The following is a 23622-nucleotide window of genomic DNA, read 5'->3' as shown; positions in this document are numbered from 1 at the left end:
CTTGTCCAGAGTTGACAACAATTGGGGCCACTGGAATCTTCTTCTTCGTCATCGTATTTTTTACATTTTCCCACGGTTTTTACGACACCGCTAACGTAAGTGAGCGGTAAGATTTTACTGCATCACACATAGGGTTGGGTATCGTTTGGATTTTAACGATTGCGGTTCTGCTTTTCGATTCTGGTTATTTTCGGTTCTCGATTCCGGTTCTTGGAGAGGGTAAATCAGTCCCATGACAAACTGGGAGAAAAATATATTTATGAAAACATTAAGTCAAATCTGTATTCCTATTTACGAATCACTTCATACTGTTGAATTTCTTACGGTTATTGAATACAATTATATAAAAATAATCTCTGCATTGTTTAGTTAGTTCTAAGTGGTGCAGTTTGAGAAGGTACAAAGACTCCAGCTCATTCAAAACTCTGCAGCTAGACTACTAACGAATACCAAAAGGAGGGAACACGTTAGTCCTGTCTTAGCTACTCTACACTGGCTTCCTGTAACTCTTAGAATTGATTTGAAGGGGCTTCTCCTCACATACAAAGCTCTAAATGGACAAGGACCCAGCTACATGGCTGACTCTCTAATGAACTACACACCCGCCAGAACACTGCGATCATCAGATGCAGGTCTATTAGAGGTCACCAGAAAGAGTCCTAAGAAGATCGGTGATGCAGCCTTTGTAAACTACGTCCCAAAACTGTGGAACACGTTACCCAACAATATTAGGGAAGCCAATACATTAGGCATTTTTAAAAGGCAGCTTAAAACCTCTCTTTACCAAAGCACTTGACTGATTTTACACTATTATACTGCACTATTCTCTGTGATTGACATTGCACTATTTCTCTATGTTTTATTCCCCATGTTTTTATTTTTAATTATTTTATCCCACTTTATGCTTTGCTCTTGCTGCTTGTTTTACACTGATTTTATGTCTTATTTGTTACTGATGTAAAGCACTTTGAACTGCAATCCCCTGTATGAAAGGTGCTATACAAATAAAGTTATTATTATCATTATTATATTTATAGCCTATAGGCCTAGCGCTTTTCTACAACTCAAAGACACTTGCACGCTTACACATGTCCTGCAATACACATGCTGGCAGCTGCCCAGCTACTCACTGTTTGTAAAAGTTAATAAATAGTATAAATAGCATTTCAATAATGTACTTTCTATACCCTGCTTCATAAACAATACTGACATCCCTGCTCCTCCGAGTCTGGGGGTCCGGGGATGTGAGGACAGCGCGAGGACACAGACAGGGAGGCTGCTTCACTTCATAAAGGAAATGGCGGTCAATATTAACACAGGAGCTCAAACGCTTAATAACCTTCATTACGTGTTAGAGAGAGAACATAAGTTTGACAAAGATGAGGCTGTTAAACGGGCAGCGGATCCGCTGTGTGTAGAAAGAGAGAGAGACGCTGAGCTGCACCGTGCAGCGATCAGCTGATACGGAGCATAGAGAGAGAGAGCTGCAGTCCGCGGGGCTCGGCCTCGCCTCCTGTCCTCACAACTCTTATTAATCCCGGGACCGGACAATTGTTATTTGTTCCTACTAGGAACCGAGTTTTGCTTCCCAGCCCGGCCACTGTGCTACACTTCCCGCCCCGTCTAACTGTACAGAAAGCGGCGAGATGCATTTCCTTAGGAATCGACAAGCAGAACCAAAACTAACACTTCTAAACGAACAATGGCGGACACGGACAATTTGCGAATGAGTTCTGCCTTTTGTAAACTCAATGTATCAATAATTTGTCAATAAATCAGGGCGAAAAACGTCACTTGTCCGCCGGACAAGTCAATTGAAAGATCTACTTGTCCGATATTGTAAATAACACGTCCCGGACGGTGGGACGTGTACTTTTTCGCACACTGCCCTGCATTGGATTATTATCAGTTCTGGTAATATCTTCCTAAATAACTACGTCTAAAAGCAGAAGTCTAGGGCAAATAATTGAAAGCAAATATTCAACAATTACACCTCTTGTATTGTATATTGTATTCTTTGCAAGCTCTTGCGGGCCACATAAAATGAGGTCGCGGGCCGGATTTGGCCCCCGGGCCTTGAGTTTGACACCCCTGCCTTAGGCCTTTTGCAGCATACCTGTGTTGCTCTGTATTTTTGCAGTAAATATTAGTTTTTTATTAGTTTTTTACAGTTCTGTAAGTTCACATTATTTACAATTTGTTTAGTTAATTTACCTTAACCGATAACAGTACCGGTTAAAGTACCGGATCGATAAGCGGTATTGATAAAAGTAGTAGTACTGTTAAAGCCTTCAACATGTTGAATCGGCCGCGGGAGGTGTGGAAATGTGCCGTAAAGCAACGACGGTGCGGGACACACCAACCTGAGTCAGGCGCCGCGAATGCCCGACTGCCTCTGACGGCCTCTGACTCCCAACATCGGGTAGGTGTGTCAGGGCCTGAACAGGAACAGGGCAGATACAGGCAGGCAGGCAGGCTATACAAATAGTGTGCAACGTTGTTTGACAAAAAAAAGAAAGCACATGGATCAGTCATTTTATATCTCAGGATCAATCAATTCTATCATAAATGTTGACTTTCTTTAGAAAATCAACATAAAAAACAGATATTCTGCTTTGGGCAGGCAAATAAGGAACATGGACATGAAATACAAAAAGCAAGCGCTAGTTGCTTCTAGCCCCCTGCATACATGGCATGTCATTTGTTAGATGACATGTCACTGTATACCCTGGTGCACGTTATGTTCTACACATGTGTCTGCATGCAGCGAACAAAGCTTAATAAGATTTAGTGACCTTTCTTGAGCTATTTGTTTAGAGGCTGAGATCAGTATGCTGGAAATGTACTTGTGAAAACCTGTTGCTAGCATCAAACCAAATTAGCATCACATCTTTGAAATGGCAGTGAAGTGAATTCCAGCCTTTGGGTTATGCATGCTGCTGTATATCCAGGTGCTAATTGATCCATAAAGGCTGTGCTGTATTGGCAGGCACTTATAATCACAACATTCTGGGCAGGCATGCTGGTCCTGAGATGGATTCCCCTCAAGGAGCATATCTAGAGATGTTGCTCCTTCATTTCTGTAGTGAATTAAAAGAGATGGGGATGAAAAGATGAAAAGCGATAACGACAAAGAAAGACGAGGCTGAAGATGTGAAACTAAGAGAAGTGAGATGCTGTGTATCAAATGTCACCTTTATCTATTTCAAATGGCTGTTTTGATTGCATAAGCATGGCAAAGAGTACCCAGATGGTGCCCTCCTAACTGTTACGGTACGTCCACACAGCACACAGATTTTCAAAAATCTCAAAAATCTTGGAGCTGGGAGCAATGCGACCAACAACCAATCACATGAATCTCCCGCCCCCGACATACAAAGCAAAAAACCCCGGGGATTTTATGCGAGCAATATATATATATATATAAACTCCCCAAACAGGCGAAAACCTACCAGTTTCCCCCACTGTCTCTGCCACCTCCCTCCATGCCTGGTTCCTCCGGTTTGTATCCCGGTAATAGTTCTGGTCGTAAAGAACCGGGTGATTTGCTACCGTAATTTCTCGTTTGGAATATGAGGAAATGAACTGCGGTCTGGTTCTCCCTGCTCAGCTTCAAAAGTTGAACATTGCTCAACTTTTGAATCCTGGAAATCTTCGCTTCGCTCCCCCACAATGCAGTTCGGCGAAAAGCGAGGCAAAGTGACGTCATCCCCATTCAAAGTCAATGGGCAGAGAAGCGCTGGAAGCGGTGGAAGATTCTTCTGAAGCTGCTGTGTGGACGTACAGTTACGGCCCCTACACACGGCGGCGTGCGTTGCTGCTTGGCGGTGGGCGTGTCTTGAGCTTGAGGAGTCAACGCGAGCAGCCCGGCCAACAACCAACCACATGAATGTCCCGCCCCGGACATACAAAGCAAAGCATTCATGCTACATCCATGCTGGCTAAATATACTGTCTATGCTTGCTCGCTGTCCATTCAAACGAAGTACACTGGATATAAACTCCACAAACAAGCGAAAACCTACCAGTTTCCCCCACTGTCTCTGCCACCTCCCCCCATGCCTGGCTCCTCCGGTTTGTATCCCCGTATGTAAAGAGGGACTGGTCATAGAGTACCGGGTGATTCCCTACCGCCACGATCATTTTCTCCTCCATTTTTTGACATATGGGAAATAACTACGGTCTGGCTCTCCCAACATACACCCGGTTTGATTGGCTAGTGCTTGTACTGTCAGATTTGCATACGCGGATTTGATTGGCTGACGCCTCCGTCGAGGCGGCAAAAGTAGAACATTGCTCTACTTTTGCAGCGAGCACCGCGAGAGAAGCTACGCTTTGCTCCCACAATGCAGTTCGGCGAATCGTGACGTCACCCCATTCAAAGTGAATGGGCAGAAGCGTTGAAGCGGCAACGCACGCCGCCGTGTGTAGGGGCCGGAACAGGGTGAGGGTTGAGCGCCGGACACTGTTCACACTAAACGATCTCCATCTTCTCCAGGTCATGAAACGTAGGCATCCTGCTGTGAACACAACACTAAGCCAATACGTTGTGGGTTTTTTCCACTACTAACGCAAAGTACTAATTTGCTGTTGAAAAGAAGCCACTTTTGGGGGCTTTAAGTGAGGACTCTAATTAGCTCTCTAGCTAACAGCCGTCATCGTCAGGGCACAGCAGCAGTGTGTGATTAGAAACAAAACGACACGTTCAAAATGCAATGTTAAGCACACAACATGCAGGGTACTGAGTGAAGTATCCAGATTGAGACGTATGAAAAACGAGATCAAAGACTGTTGAGGTACTTGTTGGCGTGAAGCTGCTCCCTCAGCGCGTAGCTCTGCACGGCGCCTCCACGTGATGCATTGCTTTGTGTTGAGGCAAACGAAAGCCAGAGCCTTTTCTCCAAAGGACTCTCCTCACCGCTGCTGAACGCTCCACCTGCCGTCTCAAGTCATCCGCTGCCTCAGGGTCTGAGTTAGTGCCGAAGCAGAACCAAATGAGTAAACTGTGTGTGTGTGGGAGGGGCTGCAGCTATCTATTGTCTAGCCCCCCTACTCGGACACAGGTAAGGAGTTGAAGGCAGAGACAGTTCTGTGATCACTAATCACCAAATGAGAGCGAAGTGACTTGACTCGTTGTGTATGTCGACGCGTCCCGCCTGACGCTGGCTCCTCTCGTGTTCTTTTAGGAGGGGACATTTCACTACGGGCTTTGGTAGCATGTGGCGATTGGTTACCATCGCTGTGGTCATGGTTGCAGGTTTTCACGCCGCCACGTGTGTCTTCTTTATTTTGTCTCTCCACACAGTGCCCATCCCAACCCCAGCACCAACCACGCCCCCCAGCACCACACCGTTACCCACAATCCCCCCTGCCAAGGAAGGTAAGAGTTGATGTAATGTTATTGATTGTCTCCTGTCAATTTCCTGATGACGTATTGATTTGCTTTCCAGTGGGGGTTCACGTTTCTCTCCTTCAACAGTCATTTGGTTTTGGCTTGCTTCAGGAATACACAAGTGTAGTCTATCTTATGTCTGCTGCGTTATACTTCCAGCACCCTTTAGAGGCCAGTACTGTACCAACGAGTGTGCAATAGTTACATGTCTTTGTTGTAAATGAATGAATCTGAAGTTCATCTTACACATGGATAGCTCTGCATACGAGCAGGTCATAAACAAGCATCAAAGGGTGGCTTTGCTTTTGAAATGATTACTGTCGTCTGAAGGAGTCTTTATCAAACCACAGTGAAGTCTTTGAGCACCTGGAAAAGCGCTTTGAAATCAAATGTATTATTATTATTAAACTTCATTTATTTTCTTTGACTATGACCGTTTAGTGTCAGTCAACCTTGACACTTTGAAGAGTAAAACACGTCGGACTGTTCTCCTGCCAGCGATGTGCCTTAACCACACACAAGCTCAATGATGGGATATAAAAACACAGGCTCAAAGAAAAGTGAGACGTGTAGGGATGACTCTGAGTTCAATCAACCACACGCACAGATGACATATCATTACAGAGATGCATCTCTACAGACGGTTCATTTAAAGTCAATGTCAGAAATATAAACCCTGGAGGATTTTGGATTTGTTCCAGCATCTCATCAAACATGCAATTTCAATTCTTCACATATCTCTGTCGCCACAAATCAGCATGTGGCGTAACGCTGCAGCGTTATGCCAGTGTGCCTGAGGGGAGGACAGGGAACGCATGGTCAGCTGAGGCACAGGACACGTCATACTCTCATCAGGCCGTGCTCATCACCCGGCACGAGAACTTCATGTTCACAAGACATTTAGTTGTATGAGTCAATCAATCAAAGTTTATTCATAAAGCCAAATATCACATCGATCTCAGGGTGCTTCGCAGACTGTATCTGACACCCTCTGTCCTTTGTACCCTCACGGCCCACGAGCAGAAACTCCTCCAAAACAATAAATGCCGCTGCAGGAATCTCCTTCCCTCAGGACAGACAGGCGGGCAATAGACCAAGTCAATGCAGGAGTCTATATAGATGCAAATACAATGTTCAAGGCTTGTATTGGTCATAGCTACAGCGTAGTTATGACGATGAAATAACATATACAAGAACATAATGATACATTTGAGGACGAATGATACATTTACAACAAAGATAAGCCTGTCTAATGTAAGCAACAGGACCAGAAGGAAAGTCAGACAACACAGCGCTTTCGTTCAGCTCCATGCATTTGAACTATTAAAGGTGCACAGAACATGGTCGTACATTGGACGTTGAGGATATGAAGTCCGGTTATTGTTTTAGTTGATTTCAAAACGTTAACCTGTTCAGCCCCGAGCCTGTTTTTCAGGTCTCAGGCTCGAAAATGACATGCCCAGAACAAATGACTATAACTTCACTTCTAAAAGGGGTAAATTAATAATCTTTTTTCTCAAAGTAATGATAAAGCTGTGAGTTGGATGGAGAAAAGTTAGAATCAATATCGATGTTTTTATTTTAAAGTAAATCCAGATTGAACATAGTAAAAAACTGTAAATTATAGTTTCCGTCTAAAGAACATTTACTTATAGTGAAAACCACCCTTGGATGATGGGATAGTAGACTACAAGCTTTAGGAATCCAAACTATAACATATAATAAGTACCCTGTATCAAGATTGATGCAAAACAAGTGACATTTGACCTTTTTAGAGAGGTTTAGAAAAAACAACCCTCTTCTGGGCCATTTGGGTGGATTTGCCATACCTCCGGAACCCATCGGTCGATGTTGGTGATTGACACCTCTTTTGAACCGTTAGAGCCAATAGAATCGAGAGGAAGTTCCTAAATCCATCTAAACATTGCCATTGAGGAGTGAGAGTGGATGCGCAGCCAGCATGCCCAAAACCGGAAGCTCTCATACACTCTCGTAGCTCTCGTAGCAGCCATATGTGAAAACTACTCTCATTGACACATGTTACTCAAAGAATACAAGACTGACACTGATTATTGTGAAACATCATGCCATTATAACATAGTGTCCATGGATTCGACATGTTCTCCATTTATTTCAAGCTCAAATCTAGATCCTGCGGGTGTGGTGATGCATTTCATGTGTTTTCAGTCAAATGTATTCTAGTTGAAACGTATTATTCTTGAGTATTATTGCATGGTGTCGCTGGGACGGGGTATTCTATTTCTCATAATCAGTTTGCAGTACACAACGAGTGGATAACAGAATGAAAGGCGTCTGCAGATCAATCCATTAGGTGGCAGCAGTAAATGTGTTTTCATCAGCGGAGACAGGAAGTGAATGGAATGATTGGTGAGGAGCGATGGAGGCAACTGTTGTGTCAACAAGTTAAGAGCTCTCTACATCTCATCAATCATTTCATCAAAAGCCGATTCCCTTACATTCCTGAATGGTAAACAAGCATTCATCACAATCCAGCGTGTGTTTATTTGTACTGTGATGCAAAGGAATGAAAGCAAAGTCATAAAGAAGAATAGAAAAACAAAGAGAATAGCAGAGTAAACACGGTTTTATCTGTAATCCTGATTCAAAGCAAACGAAGAAAAGGGACGACACAAACAAGTTATTTCTAACGAGAAAGTACTTTGAAAAGGACAGGACATATGAGTTATCAAATCACTTTATTTAAAAGATAATGACACAAGTAGAACACTAAGTATGTGTTCAAAGAGACGTATAAAGAAACTAGATATGTGTGTTCAAAGCACAGCTACACAACCTCCTCCTCCATGGTCTCCATCTGTCCTCCATCTTGCTCTCCTATTGGCGCGTTTCCACTGCAGGCCTCGCTCGGTTTGGTTAGGCCTTATTAGGCCTGGCTCACTTTAATGCTGCGCTTCCATTACAGTTTAGGAACTGGGGCAGTTACTATAGTAACGCAGTGTAGGCGGAGCCGTGACGTCATCTTCAATGACAGCCCCAAAAAAAAGGTGAAAAAGTATCCCCGGGCCAAAACTAGGCCAAGTGGAAACGCAACCAAAAACGGGCCCCGCACGGCTCGGCACGCTTAAAGCGAGCCATATGTATCTACCCAGACTTTCTCACATCGTACTTCCTCACGTTAGCTTTTCCTGTCTCCTCCTCAAGTCTGCAAGGCAGCCAAAGCAGACCTGGTGTTCCTGGTCGACGGCTCCTGGAGTATCGGGGATGAAAACTTCCTGAAGATCATCCGCTTCCTGTACAGCACCACCGGAGCTCTGGACCGGATCGGCCCCGATGGAACTCAGGTACGGGCTCATTGTGACAAAGAGCCATAAAGCCCAGCAGGGCAATCTCTCAGGAGCACGTGTCTTTAAGCCGTTATGAGAACAAGTGGACCGTGATGGATGGTGAATGGTTATCGAAGATAATCAAATATAGGCTTGGTGAAAAAACCGCTATGCGCCATTTTGAGGATCTCGCCCTTTGTATTAAACTCTGTGTAACACGTTGTCCTTTTGAATTGATGAGTTACCCGTGTGCGTGTTGTCTGACAGGTGGCCATCGCTCAGTTCAGTGACGACGCCAGGACAGAGTTCAAACTGAACTCGTACGGCGACAAGGAGCGACTGCTGGACGCCAATCAACAAGATCTCCTACAAGGGAGGGAACACCAAGACAGGTGAGTGTGTGGGGGGACACAGGGAGTGGAGCCTTTGCAGACCTCACTACAGGGAAGGGGACACCTCAACAAGCACACAAAACAACAGTGTGTAAGTTCTGTAGCGTCAGCAGATACTTGTCCAGCTGCTCCCGTGACACACCCATCTCTCAAAGCAATCATACAGCTCTATTTGGAGAGCGCTTCCACACGCATGCTGCCGCTCATTTGCACGAACACAATGACACACATAATACAGACAGAAAACAAGTCAGAGGCTGAAGCATATTAGCACACGTGCAGCATGTATATATTATATATATAACACATGTGAATCCATGGAATACCAGAAAGTAAAATAGGCAAGAGAATAAATACAAACATGTAATCAGCAACAAATGAAGACACCTGTGTAAGACAAAGGGACAGTCTGCTGGGTGCAGACACTCAGAGCCTTCCTAATGACATCATCAATACTGACGGCATACATCGCAGCAGGCAACAACTCACACACACACACAAACACACACACACACACACACACCATGTCATGTGTGTGAAGGTGTACGTGCTGCACTGGTGTGCATTGCATCAATATATTACCCTTGTGAACACGCCGTCATGCCGATAAGGTATTTGTTTCCATGCCCACAGTGTTGTATAGGATGCATAGAAGTCCTTATTTCTGGAGTGTGTGTAACGAGAGGAAGTGTGTGGGGAAGCAGGGAGAAGTGTATTCATTCATCAGAGTTGATAAAGCAGCGCACTCACTCACTCGTGCAGGGACGACTGCAGAGAACACATTCCTAACAGTCACCGCCTCGAGCACTCCATCGCCTCGTTGTGCACACGGAGATGACTAATCCCTCTCAGTGTGCACACAGGCCTGGAGAGTGCGAGACACAAATGATTTGTTATCGATACAACACATGTTGGGTGCATCGTACGGCGTATACATGGAATGAATGGCTTTTTGAAATATAAATGCGGGGATAAAAACATCACAAGTCCCCCGTGCGGTTTGAGTTCTGCTTTTATCCGAGGTAAACAAGATAACCCTCGCCTCGTCTTTTTATTGTTGTCTTTTGGTATGACTATATCAGCCCCTGAACATGGCTTGCTAAGATTCTTAGGACTTTAAATATAGATATATGTATTTGTTTTATTTGACTTTGAAAACTTCATAAAGTTTGTATTTATGTTGCCATAAGGTTGTAGGTCTTCAAACAACAACAATGTAATTCGATAACTCACAGAAGGGAAGGTGGGCTTTATTTGTACAAGCCCTTCCATCTGAACTCACTATGTCTTCTTGTAACTTGTCTGTATTTTACATATTGAATTAGAGTTGATACTAAAAGTCAGTCAGTATAGCTGTATTATGTCTCTATGTGTGATGATGCTATTCCCCATGTGAGCCTTTCATTGTAGTAAGACCATTTTCTGAAGCTGGACCTCGCTGTATAACATAAGTTGTTGTGATGGTCAAATGTTCCTTACCTTAGCGAGGTATATTAGGTATATCCACATTAAGGGGTTTCTGAGCTCTCTCCTAAAGGCTTTCAAGTCTGGAACAGTTCTAACTGTTAGTTCAGTGACTGGAGCTGAAAGCCCAGTTGCAGGAGAGCATATGTCTCTGGGCTCCTCCCCGACAAGACAATCTAGCATGAGCTGGTTGGTACACATGGTTCCCTCAGGTCTTTCTTTACTCTACTTACATTGTTCAGTTCCATTTAATTTGAAGACTTATTCCAAGACAGAGGAGCTGCGCATCTAAAAGCTGTCTTCCCTAAGACAGTCCTAGCAGTTGGCACATTAATAAAACCACAGCATTCGATCTCAGGCAGGAGCCACTTACAATTCCGTGAGATCAGGGAGCAGATATAAGATGGAAGTTCCCTAAATGGCTTTGTATATAAAAATTGTACCAGTGACTGAGCCTCCGTACAGTTAGAGAAAGCAAACCAAGCCCTTGCATACAGGGTACAGTGATGGGTTAATTGCTTTACAGTTTGTCACAAATCTCAGTGACGGTGATACGCAAGATCTAACTTGACCAGGCAATGGCAGGTGCATTCATATAGACCAGATCCCCATAGGTCCAGCACAGGTCAAAGGTCACAGTGACTAGCCTTTTCCTGGCCTCAAGCGAGAAGCAGGACTTGTTCCTGTAGAAGAAACCTAGCCTAACCCTCAGCTTTTTAAGCAGGTTATTGACATGAAGTTTAAAAGAGAGACAATCATCAAGCCAGATACCAAGGTATTTGTAACAGGTAACCACTTCAAGTTGTGTTCCTTGCGTAGTTACAATATCTAAAACAGGCTCTGGTGTCTTTTTAGCTTTAGAAAAGAGCATTACCTTGGTTTGATCCACATTTAAAAGAAGCTTTAGTTCAGAGAGCTGAGTCTGATAGTGTTAAAAACAGCCTGTATGGAGGGACCTGCACAGTAACATCACGGTATCATCCGCATACAAATGTAAAAGTAGCTTCATCCACATTTTCACCTAAACTGTTGATGTAGATGGAGAATACAAGTGGGACCTAAAACCGAACCTTGTGGAACACCATTAGCAATGTTCAACCACTCAGAAGACAGTCCATCAAAGTGAAACAGTCCAGAGTCACAGTGGCTACTTTAGTGACGGTTTGCACTGGCGTTAGATAAGGAACTAGTTCACAAAAGCTTAAAGGAGGAGAACTGGCTTCACATGATCCAGTGGCTGGAACAGTAAACTAACAGAACTACAACTGGCACCAAATTCTAGATAGACAGACCTCCAACATCAGTTTGTGGGGAAATACAATTTGAATGTATAATATGAAGCAGCATTCAACACTTCCTGTCAATGCACAGTTCTTAGTGACAGACATCATGTCAGCTAAAGCTTATATTTGGAATTGTAACGTATAAAAAGGAAGGACTGTCCTTTTTTTCTTTCAGCCCTAGTCGAAAGTATCAATGTCTGCGCCTTCTGCTGGAACCATGTGCAACATATTCTGTATTTACGAATCCTCAGTAAATAAGTCCATTTAAAACGATTGTACGTTCACAACATGTCGGGAAATCATGTGTTTCATCTGTCCAATCAGGGCGCGCCATCCAACACGTGAAGGACAACATCTTCACGACAGAGGGGGAGTCAGGAGGGGGATCCCCAACGTGCTGGTGGTCCTCACCGACGGTCGATCTCAGGATGACGTCAACAAGGTTTCAAAGGAGATGCAGATGGAAGGTCAGAGCGTCTCCTGTCCCACATGTCAGCATCGTCCTTTACATGGACATCATTACATCAGATAGCAACTACAGAAGGAGACATCGGCACCGAATGTTCACTATATTCATATATGCATACTGAATGAAACGCTTTGTCACCTTTCATAAGATGAATAGACATTGACATTATGGTAAATCACAATGAAGATAATTTCTTACATTTCTAATCATTAATAATAACATTTTACAGTGAATTAAAAACAAAGCTTTAGAACTTACTTGAGATGCCGTTTTTAAGTGTACGTTGAAACTTTCGTACCATTATAATTCAAGAATAAGTCGTTGCATCATGTCTGTGTGCGAGCTTCGTCCTCGGTGAAGACAGTGGAGAGTCCTCACCCACACTGCTGCTTCTCCTCCTGCCTTCCTCTAAAGGCTACATCGTGTTTGCGATTGGCTTCGCTGACGCTGACTACGGGGAGCTGGTGAGCATCGCCAGTAAACCCATCGACAGACACGTGTTCTTCGTGGACGACCTGGACGCCTTCGCCAAGATCGAGGAGAAGCTGGTGACCTTCGTGTGTGAGGCCGCCACTGCCAGTGAGTAGCCAAAGCTTCCGGGAACATCTTGAGTCTAGTTCAGTCGGACAACTCACGTGTTCTTAACATGTTTATTACAGCAGCATATAGTTTGAGTTTGGCGTCTCGGCTCGGGCCTCATCACTCCACAGATTTACAAAGAACATTGAGTGATGATTGGATAACTACTCCCGAGCCTACAGGTGGAGCCGGGGGGGTGGTGGTGGGGAAGAAGCAGGAAGCAGGAAGGAAGACCCGGCAGCTTCAATAGAGCGCCATGTCTAGGAGAATGTGTTTGGTTGGTCGTCAGAGGGACGGGGCGCGTCACGTGTTCATGTATCCTTGGTGCTCGAGTGGACTGCCTGAACCAGCTCGCAGGCTTCGCCCCATCTGATACTGTGTCGTATGTGACATATCTGTCTGAAGGAATGTCTTTTTAATCAACACCCTTTCCTTCCCAGCGTGTCCATCAGTACCGATGAGTGGCAGCATCACACCAGGTAAACAAGTCTGTATTAACATACTGTGAACAGTCATGGTCTGTTCCTATGTGTTCCCACTTGATGCTAAATCCTAAATGCACAAGTACCTTAGATACCCTGAGGATGTGCAGTATGCTCAGAAGCATTCCTTTTTGAAGCTGACACAATGCATATCTTCCTCTGATCTGTAGACCTGTTTATCCATCTGGATGTGTCGCAGCAGTAGAAATGTATTCCTTCTCTCCAACACAATGGAACAAGATGGCGCTCTACATATGGCACTCAAAGCTAGAAAGAACACATGAAAACTATTTCCGTAAATCATGACCTGGTTGTTTAGGGAACAGTAATCCAAACATCTTATTCTGAACACCTTCATGTAGCACTCATGTATTATTTACAGACGACTGCCCCTGCCTTTGAGAAAGGATTTTATTTTCATGAGAATATGCCGCACAATTTTGCATTTCTCTTCAATTATGGCTTCGGACTTTGTTTATTTTTGAATGCACCACAATCTGGTCCCAGCTTTAAATGTAAATGATGATCAAGCTCCTTCCCCTGTCCTCAGGTTTCCGTATGATGGAGCTCTTTGGGCTGGTGGAGAATAGGTACAGCAGTGTCCCTGGCGTTTCCATGGTACCTGGCACCTTCAACACCTTCCCCAGTTTCCACCTGCACAGCGACGCCTTCCTGGCACAGCCCACCAGGTACACACACATACCATGTTCACTGAACATGTTTTTAAAGGTTAGATCAAAGGGCAGAAAACAAGTTGAGAAAGTAACAATCAAATCCGGTAAGGCTTCACAACATGTACCGGATGTTTCCGTCTGTCCCCCAGGTTCATCCACCCTGAAGGGCTGCCCTCAGACTACACCATCACCCTGCTGTTCAGGCTGCTGCCCAACACTCCAGAGGAGCCCTTCGCCCTCTGGGAGATCCTCAACAAGAACAACGAGCCGCTGGTGGGAGTCATCATGGACAGTAAGTCATAATAATAATAATAATACATTTATTTTGGGGGGGCGCCTTTCATAACACCCAAGGACACCTTACAGGGCATAGGGGCAATATAGGGAACAATTAAAACAGTGGATTTAGTGAAGTATCAGCCGGGGTGAGACAAGACAAACAACAGGAAGTGGACTACAGAAGGACACAGAAGGACACAGAAGGACACAGAAGGACACAGAAGGACACAGGGTACAGATTATAAAGAAAATGCCAGTTTGAACAGGTGCGTTTTGAGTTGGGATTTGAATGTCGTTATGGAATCAGACTGTCGGATGCGTCGTGGCAGGGTGTTCCAGAGTCTGGGAGCCGAGCAGCTGAAAGCTCGAGCACCCATGGTTTTGAGGCGAGAGCTTGGGACGGTAAGAAGTCATACGGGCGAAGAGCGGAGGGTGCGGGAGGGGGTGTACTCCTGAAGGAGGTCAGAGATGTAGATGGGGGCAAGGTTATGGACAGCTTTGTATATGAGTACCGTACTTTCCGGACTATAAAGCGCACCGGCATATGAGCCGCAGCAGCTAAACTGTCCGTCTGTCTTGCTCTCGTTCTGTCTCTCGGTTCCACTTTCACTTTGGCGCGCTACCTGTCTCACTCTTTTCCCGCCTCCAGCTTTTCCTGCTGGAGCCCGCCGCTTAGAGGTGGCGGGCGCGGACCGGTCCTAGAGCCCATAGTGTTTAAGGTGGTTAATTTTACCTGTAAAATCCATAGATTTAGGAGGTCCCCTAGTGGCCGTTAGCTGTACACAAAAAATGGGGAAAAAAGTCGTGGCTTATAGTCCGAAAAGTACGGTAGAAGGTTTTTGTAGTCAATACGGTAGCGTACAGGAAGCCAGTGTAGCCGAGTGAGAATGGGGTGATGTGGTCGGATGAGTTGGTGCGGGGGATGATCCGGGCAGCAGAGTTCTGGATTAATCCCTAACCCACGCACGGAGGAGGTCGTTGGTGATTTATTGGACGGGTTCATGGAGGTTGTTTGTGTCAAATGGGACTGAAGCTGTGTGGCAACCACCCTCTCAAGGGTCTTGGAAATGAAGGGTAGGTTGGAGATGGGCCTCTAGTGGTTCAGATCGGCTGGGTCAGTACCGGGTTTTTGAGGATGGGAGTGATTGCAGCCAGTTTGCGGGAGGTGGGTACACACAGAGGTGAGGGAGGAGTTCATGATGTCAGTGATCATGGGTGATGTGGCTGGTAGGCAAGCCTTGCCCAGGTGGTGGGATTTTACACTATTATACTGCACTATTCTCTGTGATTGACATTGCACTATTTCTCTATGTTTTATTCCCCATGTTTTTATTTTTAATTATTTTATCCCACTTTATGCTTTGCTCTTGCTGCTTGTTTTACACTGATTTTATGTCTTATTTTGTACTGATGTAAAGCACTTTGAACTGCAATCCCCTGTATGAAAGGTGCTATACAAATAAAGTTATTATCATTATTATATTTATAGCCTATAGGCCTAGCGCTTTTCTACAACTCAAAGACACTTGCACGCTTACACATGTCCTGTAATACACATGCTGCAGCTGCCCAGCTACTCACTGTTTGTAAAAGTTAATAAATAGTATAAATAGCATTTCAATAATGTACTTTCTATACCCTGCTTCATAAACAATACTGACATCCCTGCTCCTCCGAGTCTGGGGTCCGGGGATGTGAGGACAGCGCGAGGACACAGACAGGGAGGCTGCTTCACTTCATAAAGGAAATGGCGGTCAATATTAACAACACAGGAGCTCAAACGCTTAATAACCTTCATTACGTGTTAGAGAGAGAACATAAGTTTGACAAAGATGAGGCTGTTAAACGGGCAGCGGATCCGCTGTGTGTAGAAAGAGAGAGAGACGCTGAGCTGCACCGTGCAGCGATCAGCTGATACGGAGCATAGAGAGAGAGAGCTGCAGTCCGCGGGGCTCGGCCTCCTGTCCTCACAACTCTTATTAATCCCGGGACCGGACAATTGTTATTTGTTCCTACTAGGAACCGAGTTTTGCTTCCCAGCCCGGCCACTGTGCTACACTTCCCGCCCCGTCTAACTGTACAGAAAGCGGCGAGATGCATTTCCTTAGGAATCGACAAGCAGAACCAAAACTAACACTTCTAAACGAACAATGGCGGACACGGACAATTTGCGAATGAGTTCTGCCTTTTGTAAACTCAATGTATCAATAATTTGTCAATAAATCAGGGCGAAAAACGTCACTTGTCCGCCGGACAAGTCAATTGAAAGATCTACTTGTCCGATATTGTAAATAACACGTCCCGGACGGTGGGACGTGTACTTTTTCGCACACTGCCCTGCATTGGATTATTATCAGTTCTGGTAATATCTTCCTAAATAACTACGTCTAAAAGCAGAAGTCTAGGGCAAATAATTGAAAGCAAATATTCAACAATTACACCTCTTGTATTGTATATTGTATTCTTTGCAAGCTCTTGCGGGCCACATAAAATGAGGTCGCGGGCCGGATTTGGCCCCCGGGCCTTGAGTTTGACACCCCTGCCTTAGGCCTTTTGCAGCATACCTGTGTTGCTCTGTATTTTTGCAGTATAATATTAGTTTTTTATTAGTTTTTTACAGTTCTGTAAGTTCACATTATTTACAATTTGTTTAGTTAATTTACCTTAACCGATAACAGTACCGGTTAAAGTACCGGATCGATAAGCGGTATTGATAAAAGTAGTAGTACTGTTAAAGCCTTCAACATGTTGAATCGGCCGCGGGAGGTGTGGAAATGTGCCGTAAAGCAACGACGGTGCGGGACACACCAACCTGAGTCAGGCGCCGCGAATGCCCGACTGCCTCTGACGGCCTCTGACTCCCAACATCGGGTAGGTGTGTCAGGGCCTGAACAGGAACAGGGCAGATACAGGCAGGCAGGCAGGCTATACAAATAGTGTGCAACGTTGTTTGACAAAAAAAAGAAAGCACATGGATCAGTCATTTTATATCTCAGGATCAATCAATTCTATCATAAATGTTGACTTTCTTTAGAAAATCAACATAAAAAACAGATATTCTGCTTTGGGCAGGCAAATAAGGAACATGGACATGAAATACAAAAAGCAAGCGCTAGTTGCTTCTAGCCCCCTGCATACATGGCATGTCATTTGTTAGATGACATGTCACTGTATACCCTGGTGCACGTTATGTTCTACACATGTGTCTGCATGCAGCGAACAAAGCTTAATAAGATTTAGTGACCTTTCTTGAGCTATTTGTTTAGAGGCTGAGATCAGTATGCTGGAAATGTACTTGTGAAAACCTGTTGCTAGCATCAAACCAAATTAGCATCACATCTTTGAAATGGCAGTGAAGTGAATTCCAGCCTTTGGGTTATGCATGCTGCTGTATATCCAGGTGCTAATTGATCCATAAAGGCTGTGCTGTATTGGCAGGTACTTATAATCACAACATTCTGGGCAGGCATGCTGGTCCTGAGATGGATTCCCCTCAAGGAGCATATCTAGAGATGTTGCTCCTTCATTTCTGTAGTGAATTAAAAGAGATGGGGATGAAAAGATGAAAAGCGATAACGACAAAGAAAGACGAGGCTGAAGATGTGAAACTAAGAGAAGTGAGATGCTGTGTATCAAATGTCACCTTTATCTATTTCAAATGGCTGTTTTGATTGCATAAGCATGGCAAAGAGTACCCAGATGGTGCCCTCCTAACTGTTACGGTACGTCCACACAGCACACAGATTTTCAAAAATCTCAAAAATCTTGGAGCTGGGAGCAACGCGACCAACAACCAATCACATGAATCTCCCGCCCCCGACATACAAAGCAAAAAACCCCGGGGATTTTATGCGAGCAATATATATATATATATAAACTCCCCAAACAGGCGAAAACCTACCAGTTTCCCCCACTGTCTCTGCCACCTCCCTCCATGCCTGGTTCCTCCGGTTTGTATCCCGTTAATAGTTCTGGTCGTAAAGAACCGGGTGATTTGCTACCGTAATTTCTCGTTTGGAATATGAGGAAATGAACTGCGGTCTGGTTCTCCCTGCTCAGCTTCAAAAGTTGAACATTGCTCAACTTTTGAATCCTGGAAATCTTCGCTTCGCTCCCCCACAATGCAGTTCGGCGAAAAGCGAGGCAAAGTGACGTCATCCCCATTCAAAGTCAATGGGCAGAGAAGCGCTGGAAGCGGTGGAAGATTCTTCTGAAGCTGCTGTGTGGACGTACAGTTACGGCCCCTACACACGGCGGCGTGCGTTGCTGCTTGGCGGTGGGCGTGTCTTGAGCTTGAGGAGTCAACGCGAGAGCAACGCCAACAACCAACCACATGAATGTCCCGCCCCGGACATACAAAGCAAAGCATTCATGCTACATCCATGCTGGCTAAATATACTGTCTATGCTTGCTAGCTGTCCATTCAAACGAAGTACACTGGATATAAACTCCCCAACCCAGCGAAAACCTACCAGTTTCCCCCACTGTCTCTGCCACCTCCCCCCATGCCTGGCTCCTCCGGTTTGTATCCCGTATGTAAAGAGGGACTGGTCATAGAGTACCGGGTGATTCCCTACCGCCACGATCATTTTCTCCTCCATTTTTGACATATGGGAAATAACTACGGTCTGGCTCTCCCAACATACCCGGTTTGATTGGCTAGTGCTTGTACTGTCAGATTTGCATACGCGGATTTGATTGGCTGACGCCTCCGTCGAGGCGGCAAAAGTAGAACATTGCTCTACTTTTGCAGCGAGCACCGCGAGAGAAGCTACGCTTTGCTCCCACAATGCAGTTCGGCGAATCGTGACGTCACCCCATTCAAAGTGAATGGGCAGAAGCGTTGAAGCGGCAACGCACGCCGCCGTGTGTAGGGGCCGGAACAGGGTGAGGGTTGAGCGCCGGACACTGTTCACACTAAACGATCTCCATCTTCTCCAGGTCATGAAACGTAGGCATCCTGCTGTGAACACAACACTAAGCCAATACGTTGTGGGTTTTTTCCACTACTAACGCAAAGTACTAATTTGCTGTTGAAAAGAAGCCACTTTTGGGGGCTTTAAGTGAGGACTCTAATTAGCTCTCTAGCTAACAGCCGTCATCGTCAGGGCACAGCAGCAGTGTGTGATTAGAAACAAAACGACACGTTCAAAATGCAATGTTAAGCACACAACATGCAGGGTACTGAGTGAAGTATCCAGATTGAGACGTATGAAAAACGAGATCAAAGACTGTTGAGGTACTTGTTGGCGTGAAGCTGCTCCCTCAGCGCGTAGCTCTGCACGGCGCCTCCACGTGATGCATTGCTTTGTGTTGAGGCAAACGAAAGCCAGAGCCTTTTCTCCAAAGGACTCTCCTCACCGCTGCTGAACGCTCCACCTGCCGTCTCAAGTCATCCGCTGCCTCAGGGTCTGAGTTAGTGCCGAAGCAGAACCAAATGAGTAAACTGTGTGTGTGGGAGGGGCTGCAGCTATCTATTGTCTAGCCCCCCTACTCGGACACAGGTAAGGAGTTGAAGGCAGAGACAGTTCTGTGATCACTAATCACCAAATGAGAGCGAAGTGACTTGACTCGTTGTGTATGTCGACGCGTCCCGCCTGACGCTGGCTCCTCTCGTGTTCTTTTAGGAGGGGACATTTCACTACGGGCTTTGGTAGCATGTGGCGATTGGTTACCATCGCTGTGGTCATGGTTGCAGGTTTTCACGCCGCCACGTGTGTCTTCTTTATTTTGTCTCTCCACACAGTGCCCATCCCAACCCCAGCACCAACCACGCCCCCCAGCACCACACCGTTACCCACAATCCCCCCTGCCAAGGAAGGTAAGAGTTGAGGTAATTGTTTATTAGTTGTCTCCTGTCCAATTTCCTGATGACGTATTGATTTGCTTTCCAGTGGGGTTCACGTTTTCTCTCCTTCAACAGTCATTTGGTTTTGGCTTGCTTCAGGAATACACAAGTGTAGTCTATCTTATGCTTCTGACTGCGTTATACTTCAGCACCCTTTTAGAGGCCAGTACTGTACCAACGAGTGGTGCAATAGTTACATGTCTTTGTTTGTAAATGAATTGAAATCTGAAGTTCATCTTACACATGGATAGCTCTGCATACGAGCAGGTCATAAACAAGCATCAAAGGGTGGCTTTGCTTTTGAAAGATTACTGTCGTCTGAAGGAGTCTTTATCAAACCACAGTGAAGTCTTTTGAGCACCTGGAAAAGCGCTTTGAAATCAAATGTATTATTATTATTAAACTCATTATTTCTTGACTATGACCGTTTAGTGTCAGTCAACCCTTGACAATTTGAAAGTAAAACACGTCGACCTGTTCTCCTGCCAGCGATGTGCCCTTAAACCACACACAAGCTCAATGATGGGATATAAAAAACACAGGCTTCAAAGAAAAGTGAGACCCGTGTAGGGAGGAACTCTGAGTTCAATCAACCACACGCACAGATGACAATATCATTACAGAGATTCATCTGCTACAGACGGTTTCATTTAAAGTCAATGTCAGAAATATAAACCCTGGAGGAATTTTGGGACTTGTTCCAGCATCTCATCAAACATGCAATTTCAATTCTTCACATATCTCTGTCGCCACAAATCAGCATGTGGCCGTAACGCTGCAGCGTTAATGCCAGTGTGCCTGAGGGGAGGACAGGGAACGCATGGTCAGCTGAGGCACAGGACACGTCATACTCTCATCAGGCCGTGCTCATCACCCGGCCACGAGAACTTCATGTTCACAAGACAATTAGTTGTATGAAGTCAATCAATCAAAGTTTATTCATAAAGCCAAATATCACATCGATCTCAGGGTGCTTCGCAGACTGTAATCTGAACACCCTCTGTCCTTTGTACCCTCCACGCCCACGAGCAGAACTCCTTCCAAATAACAATAAATGCCGCTGCAGGAATCTCCTTCCTCAGGACAGACGGCGGGGCAATAGACCAAGTCAATGCAGGAGTCTATATAGATGCAAATACAATTGTTCAAGGCTTGTAGTGGTCATAGCTACAGCGTAGTTATGACGATGAAATAACATATACAAGAACATAATGATACATTTGAGGACGAATGATACATTTACAAAAGATAAGCCTGTCTAATGTAAGCAACAGGACCAGAAGGAAAGTCAGACAACACAGCGCTTTCGTTCAGCTCCATGCATTTGAACTATTAAAGGTGCACAGAACATGGTCGTACATTGGACGTTGAGGGATATGAAGTCCGGTTATTGTTTTAGTTGATTTCAAAACGTTAACCTGTTCAGCCCCGAGCCTGTTTTTCAGGTCTCAGGCTCGAAAATGACATGCCCAGAACAAATGACTATAACTTCACTTCTAAAAGGGGTAAATTAATAATCTTTTTTCTCAAAGTAATGATAAAGCTGTGAGTTGGATGGAGAAAAGTTAGAATCAATATCGATGTTTTTATTTTAAAGTAAATCCAGATTGAACATAGTAAAAAACTGTAAATTATAGTTTCCGTCTAAAGAACATTTACTTATAGTGAAAACCACCCTTGGATGATGGGATAGTAGACTACAAGCTTTAGGAATCCAAACTATAACATATAATAAGTACCCTGTATCAAGATTGATGCAAAACAAGTGACATTTGACCTTTTTAGAGAGGTTTAGAAAAAACAACCCTCTTCTGGGGCCATTTGGGTGGATTTGCCATACCTCCGGAACCCATCGGTCGATGTTGGTGATTGACACCTCTTTTGAACCGTTAGAGCCAATAGAATCGAGAGGAAGTTCCTAAATCCATCTAAACATTGCCATTGAGGAGTGAGAGTGATGCGCAGCCAGCATGCCCAAAACCGGAAGCTCTCATACACTCTCGTAGCTCTCGTAGCAGCCATATGTGAAAACTACTCTCATTGACACATGTTACTCAAAGAATACAAGACTGACACTGATTATTGTGAAACATCATGCCATTATAACATAGTGTCCATGGATTCGACATGTTCTCCATTTATTTCAAGCTCAAATCTAGATCCTGCGGGTGTGGTGATGCATTTCATGTGTTTTCAGTCAAATGTATTCTAGTTGAAACGTATTATTCTTGAGTATTATTGCATGGTGTCGCTGGGACGGGGTATTCTATTTCTCATAATCAGTTTGCAGTACACAACGAGTGGATAACAGAATGAAAGGCGTCTGCAGATCAATCCATTAGGTGGCAGCAGTAAATGTGTTTTCATCAGCGGAGACAGGAAGTGAATGGAATGATTGGTGAGGAGCGATGGAGGCAACTGTTGTGTCAACAAGTTAAGAGCTCTCTACATCTCATCAATCATTTTCATCAAAAGCCGATTCCCTTACATTCCTGAATGGTAAACAAGCATTCATCACAATCCAGCGTGTGTTTATTTGTACTGTGATGCAAAGGAATGAAAGCAAAGTCATAAAGAAGAATAGAAAAACAAAGAGAATAGCAGAGTAAACACGGTTTTATCTGTAATCCTGATTCAAAGCAAACGAAGAAAAGGGACGACACAAACAAGTTATTTCTAACGAGAAAGTACTTTGAAAAGGACAGGACATATGAGTTATCAAATCACTTTATTTAAAAGATAATGACACAAGTAGAACACTAAGTATGTGTTCAAAGAGACGTATAAAGAAACTAGATATGTGTGTTCAAAGCACAGCTACACAACCTCCTCCTCCATGGTCTCCATCTGTCCTCCATCTTGCTCTCTATTGGCGCGTTTCCACTGCAGGCCTCGCTCGGTTTGGTTAGGCCTTATTAGGCCTGGCTCACTTTAATGCTGCGCTTCCATTACAGTTTAGGAACTGGGGCAGTTACTATAGTAACGCAGTGTAGGCGGAGCCGTGACGTCATCTTCAATGACAGCCCCAAAAAAAAGGTGAAAAAGTATCCCCGGGCCAAAACTAGGCCAAGTGGAAACGCAACCAAAAACGGGCCCCGCACGGCTCGGCACGCTTAAAGCGAGCCATATGTATCTACCCAGACTTTCTCACATCGTACTTCCTCACGTTAGCTTTTCCTTGTCTCCTCCTCAAGTCTGCAAGGCAGCCAAAGCAGACCTGGTGTTCCTGGTCGACGGCTCCTGGAGTATCGGGGATGAAAACTTCCTGAAGATCATCCGCTTCCTGTACAGCACCACCGGAGCTCTGGACCGGATCGGCCCCGATGGAACTCAGGTACGGGCTCATTGTGACAAAGAGCCATAAAGCCCAGCAGGGCAATCTCTCAGGAGCACGTGTCTTTAGCCGTTATGAGAACAAGTGGACCGTGATGGATGGTGAATGGTTATCGAGATAAT

The 23622-nt window shown here is 44.8% G+C and overlaps 2 protein-coding genes across 2 annotated transcripts in view; both read left to right on the top strand.

Annotated features, from left to right (window-relative positions):
- LOC117455458 (collagen alpha-1(XIV) chain-like) overlaps positions 1–23622 on the top strand; it is a 236520-nt gene that overhangs the window by 161364 nt on the left and 51534 nt on the right. The window contains 2 exon segments of the mRNA XM_034094977.1: positions 5305–5379; positions 8575–8714. Coding sequence (XP_033950868.1) covers positions 5305–5379; positions 8575–8714 — 215 coding nt within the window.
- LOC139434846 (collagen alpha-1(XIV) chain-like) lies at positions 8867–23530 on the top strand. Its single transcript, XM_071204900.1, has 9 exons — positions 8867–8908; positions 8964–9088; positions 12160–12302; positions 12719–12883; positions 13324–13362; positions 13916–14054; positions 14189–14331; positions 20065–20139; positions 23361–23530. The coding sequence occupies exons 1-9, from the start codon at positions 8867–8869 to the stop codon at positions 23528–23530; spliced, it is 1041 nt and encodes a 346-aa protein (XP_071061001.1).

The sequence above is a fragment of the Pseudochaenichthys georgianus genome, chromosome 11 (assembly GCF_902827115.2).
Source record: "Pseudochaenichthys georgianus chromosome 11, fPseGeo1.2, whole genome shotgun sequence".
NCBI lineage: Eukaryota > Metazoa > Chordata > Actinopteri > Perciformes > Channichthyidae > Pseudochaenichthys > Pseudochaenichthys georgianus.
The sequence above is the reverse complement of the archived record's forward strand: the minus strand, read 5'-3'. Positions and strand labels throughout refer to the sequence as shown.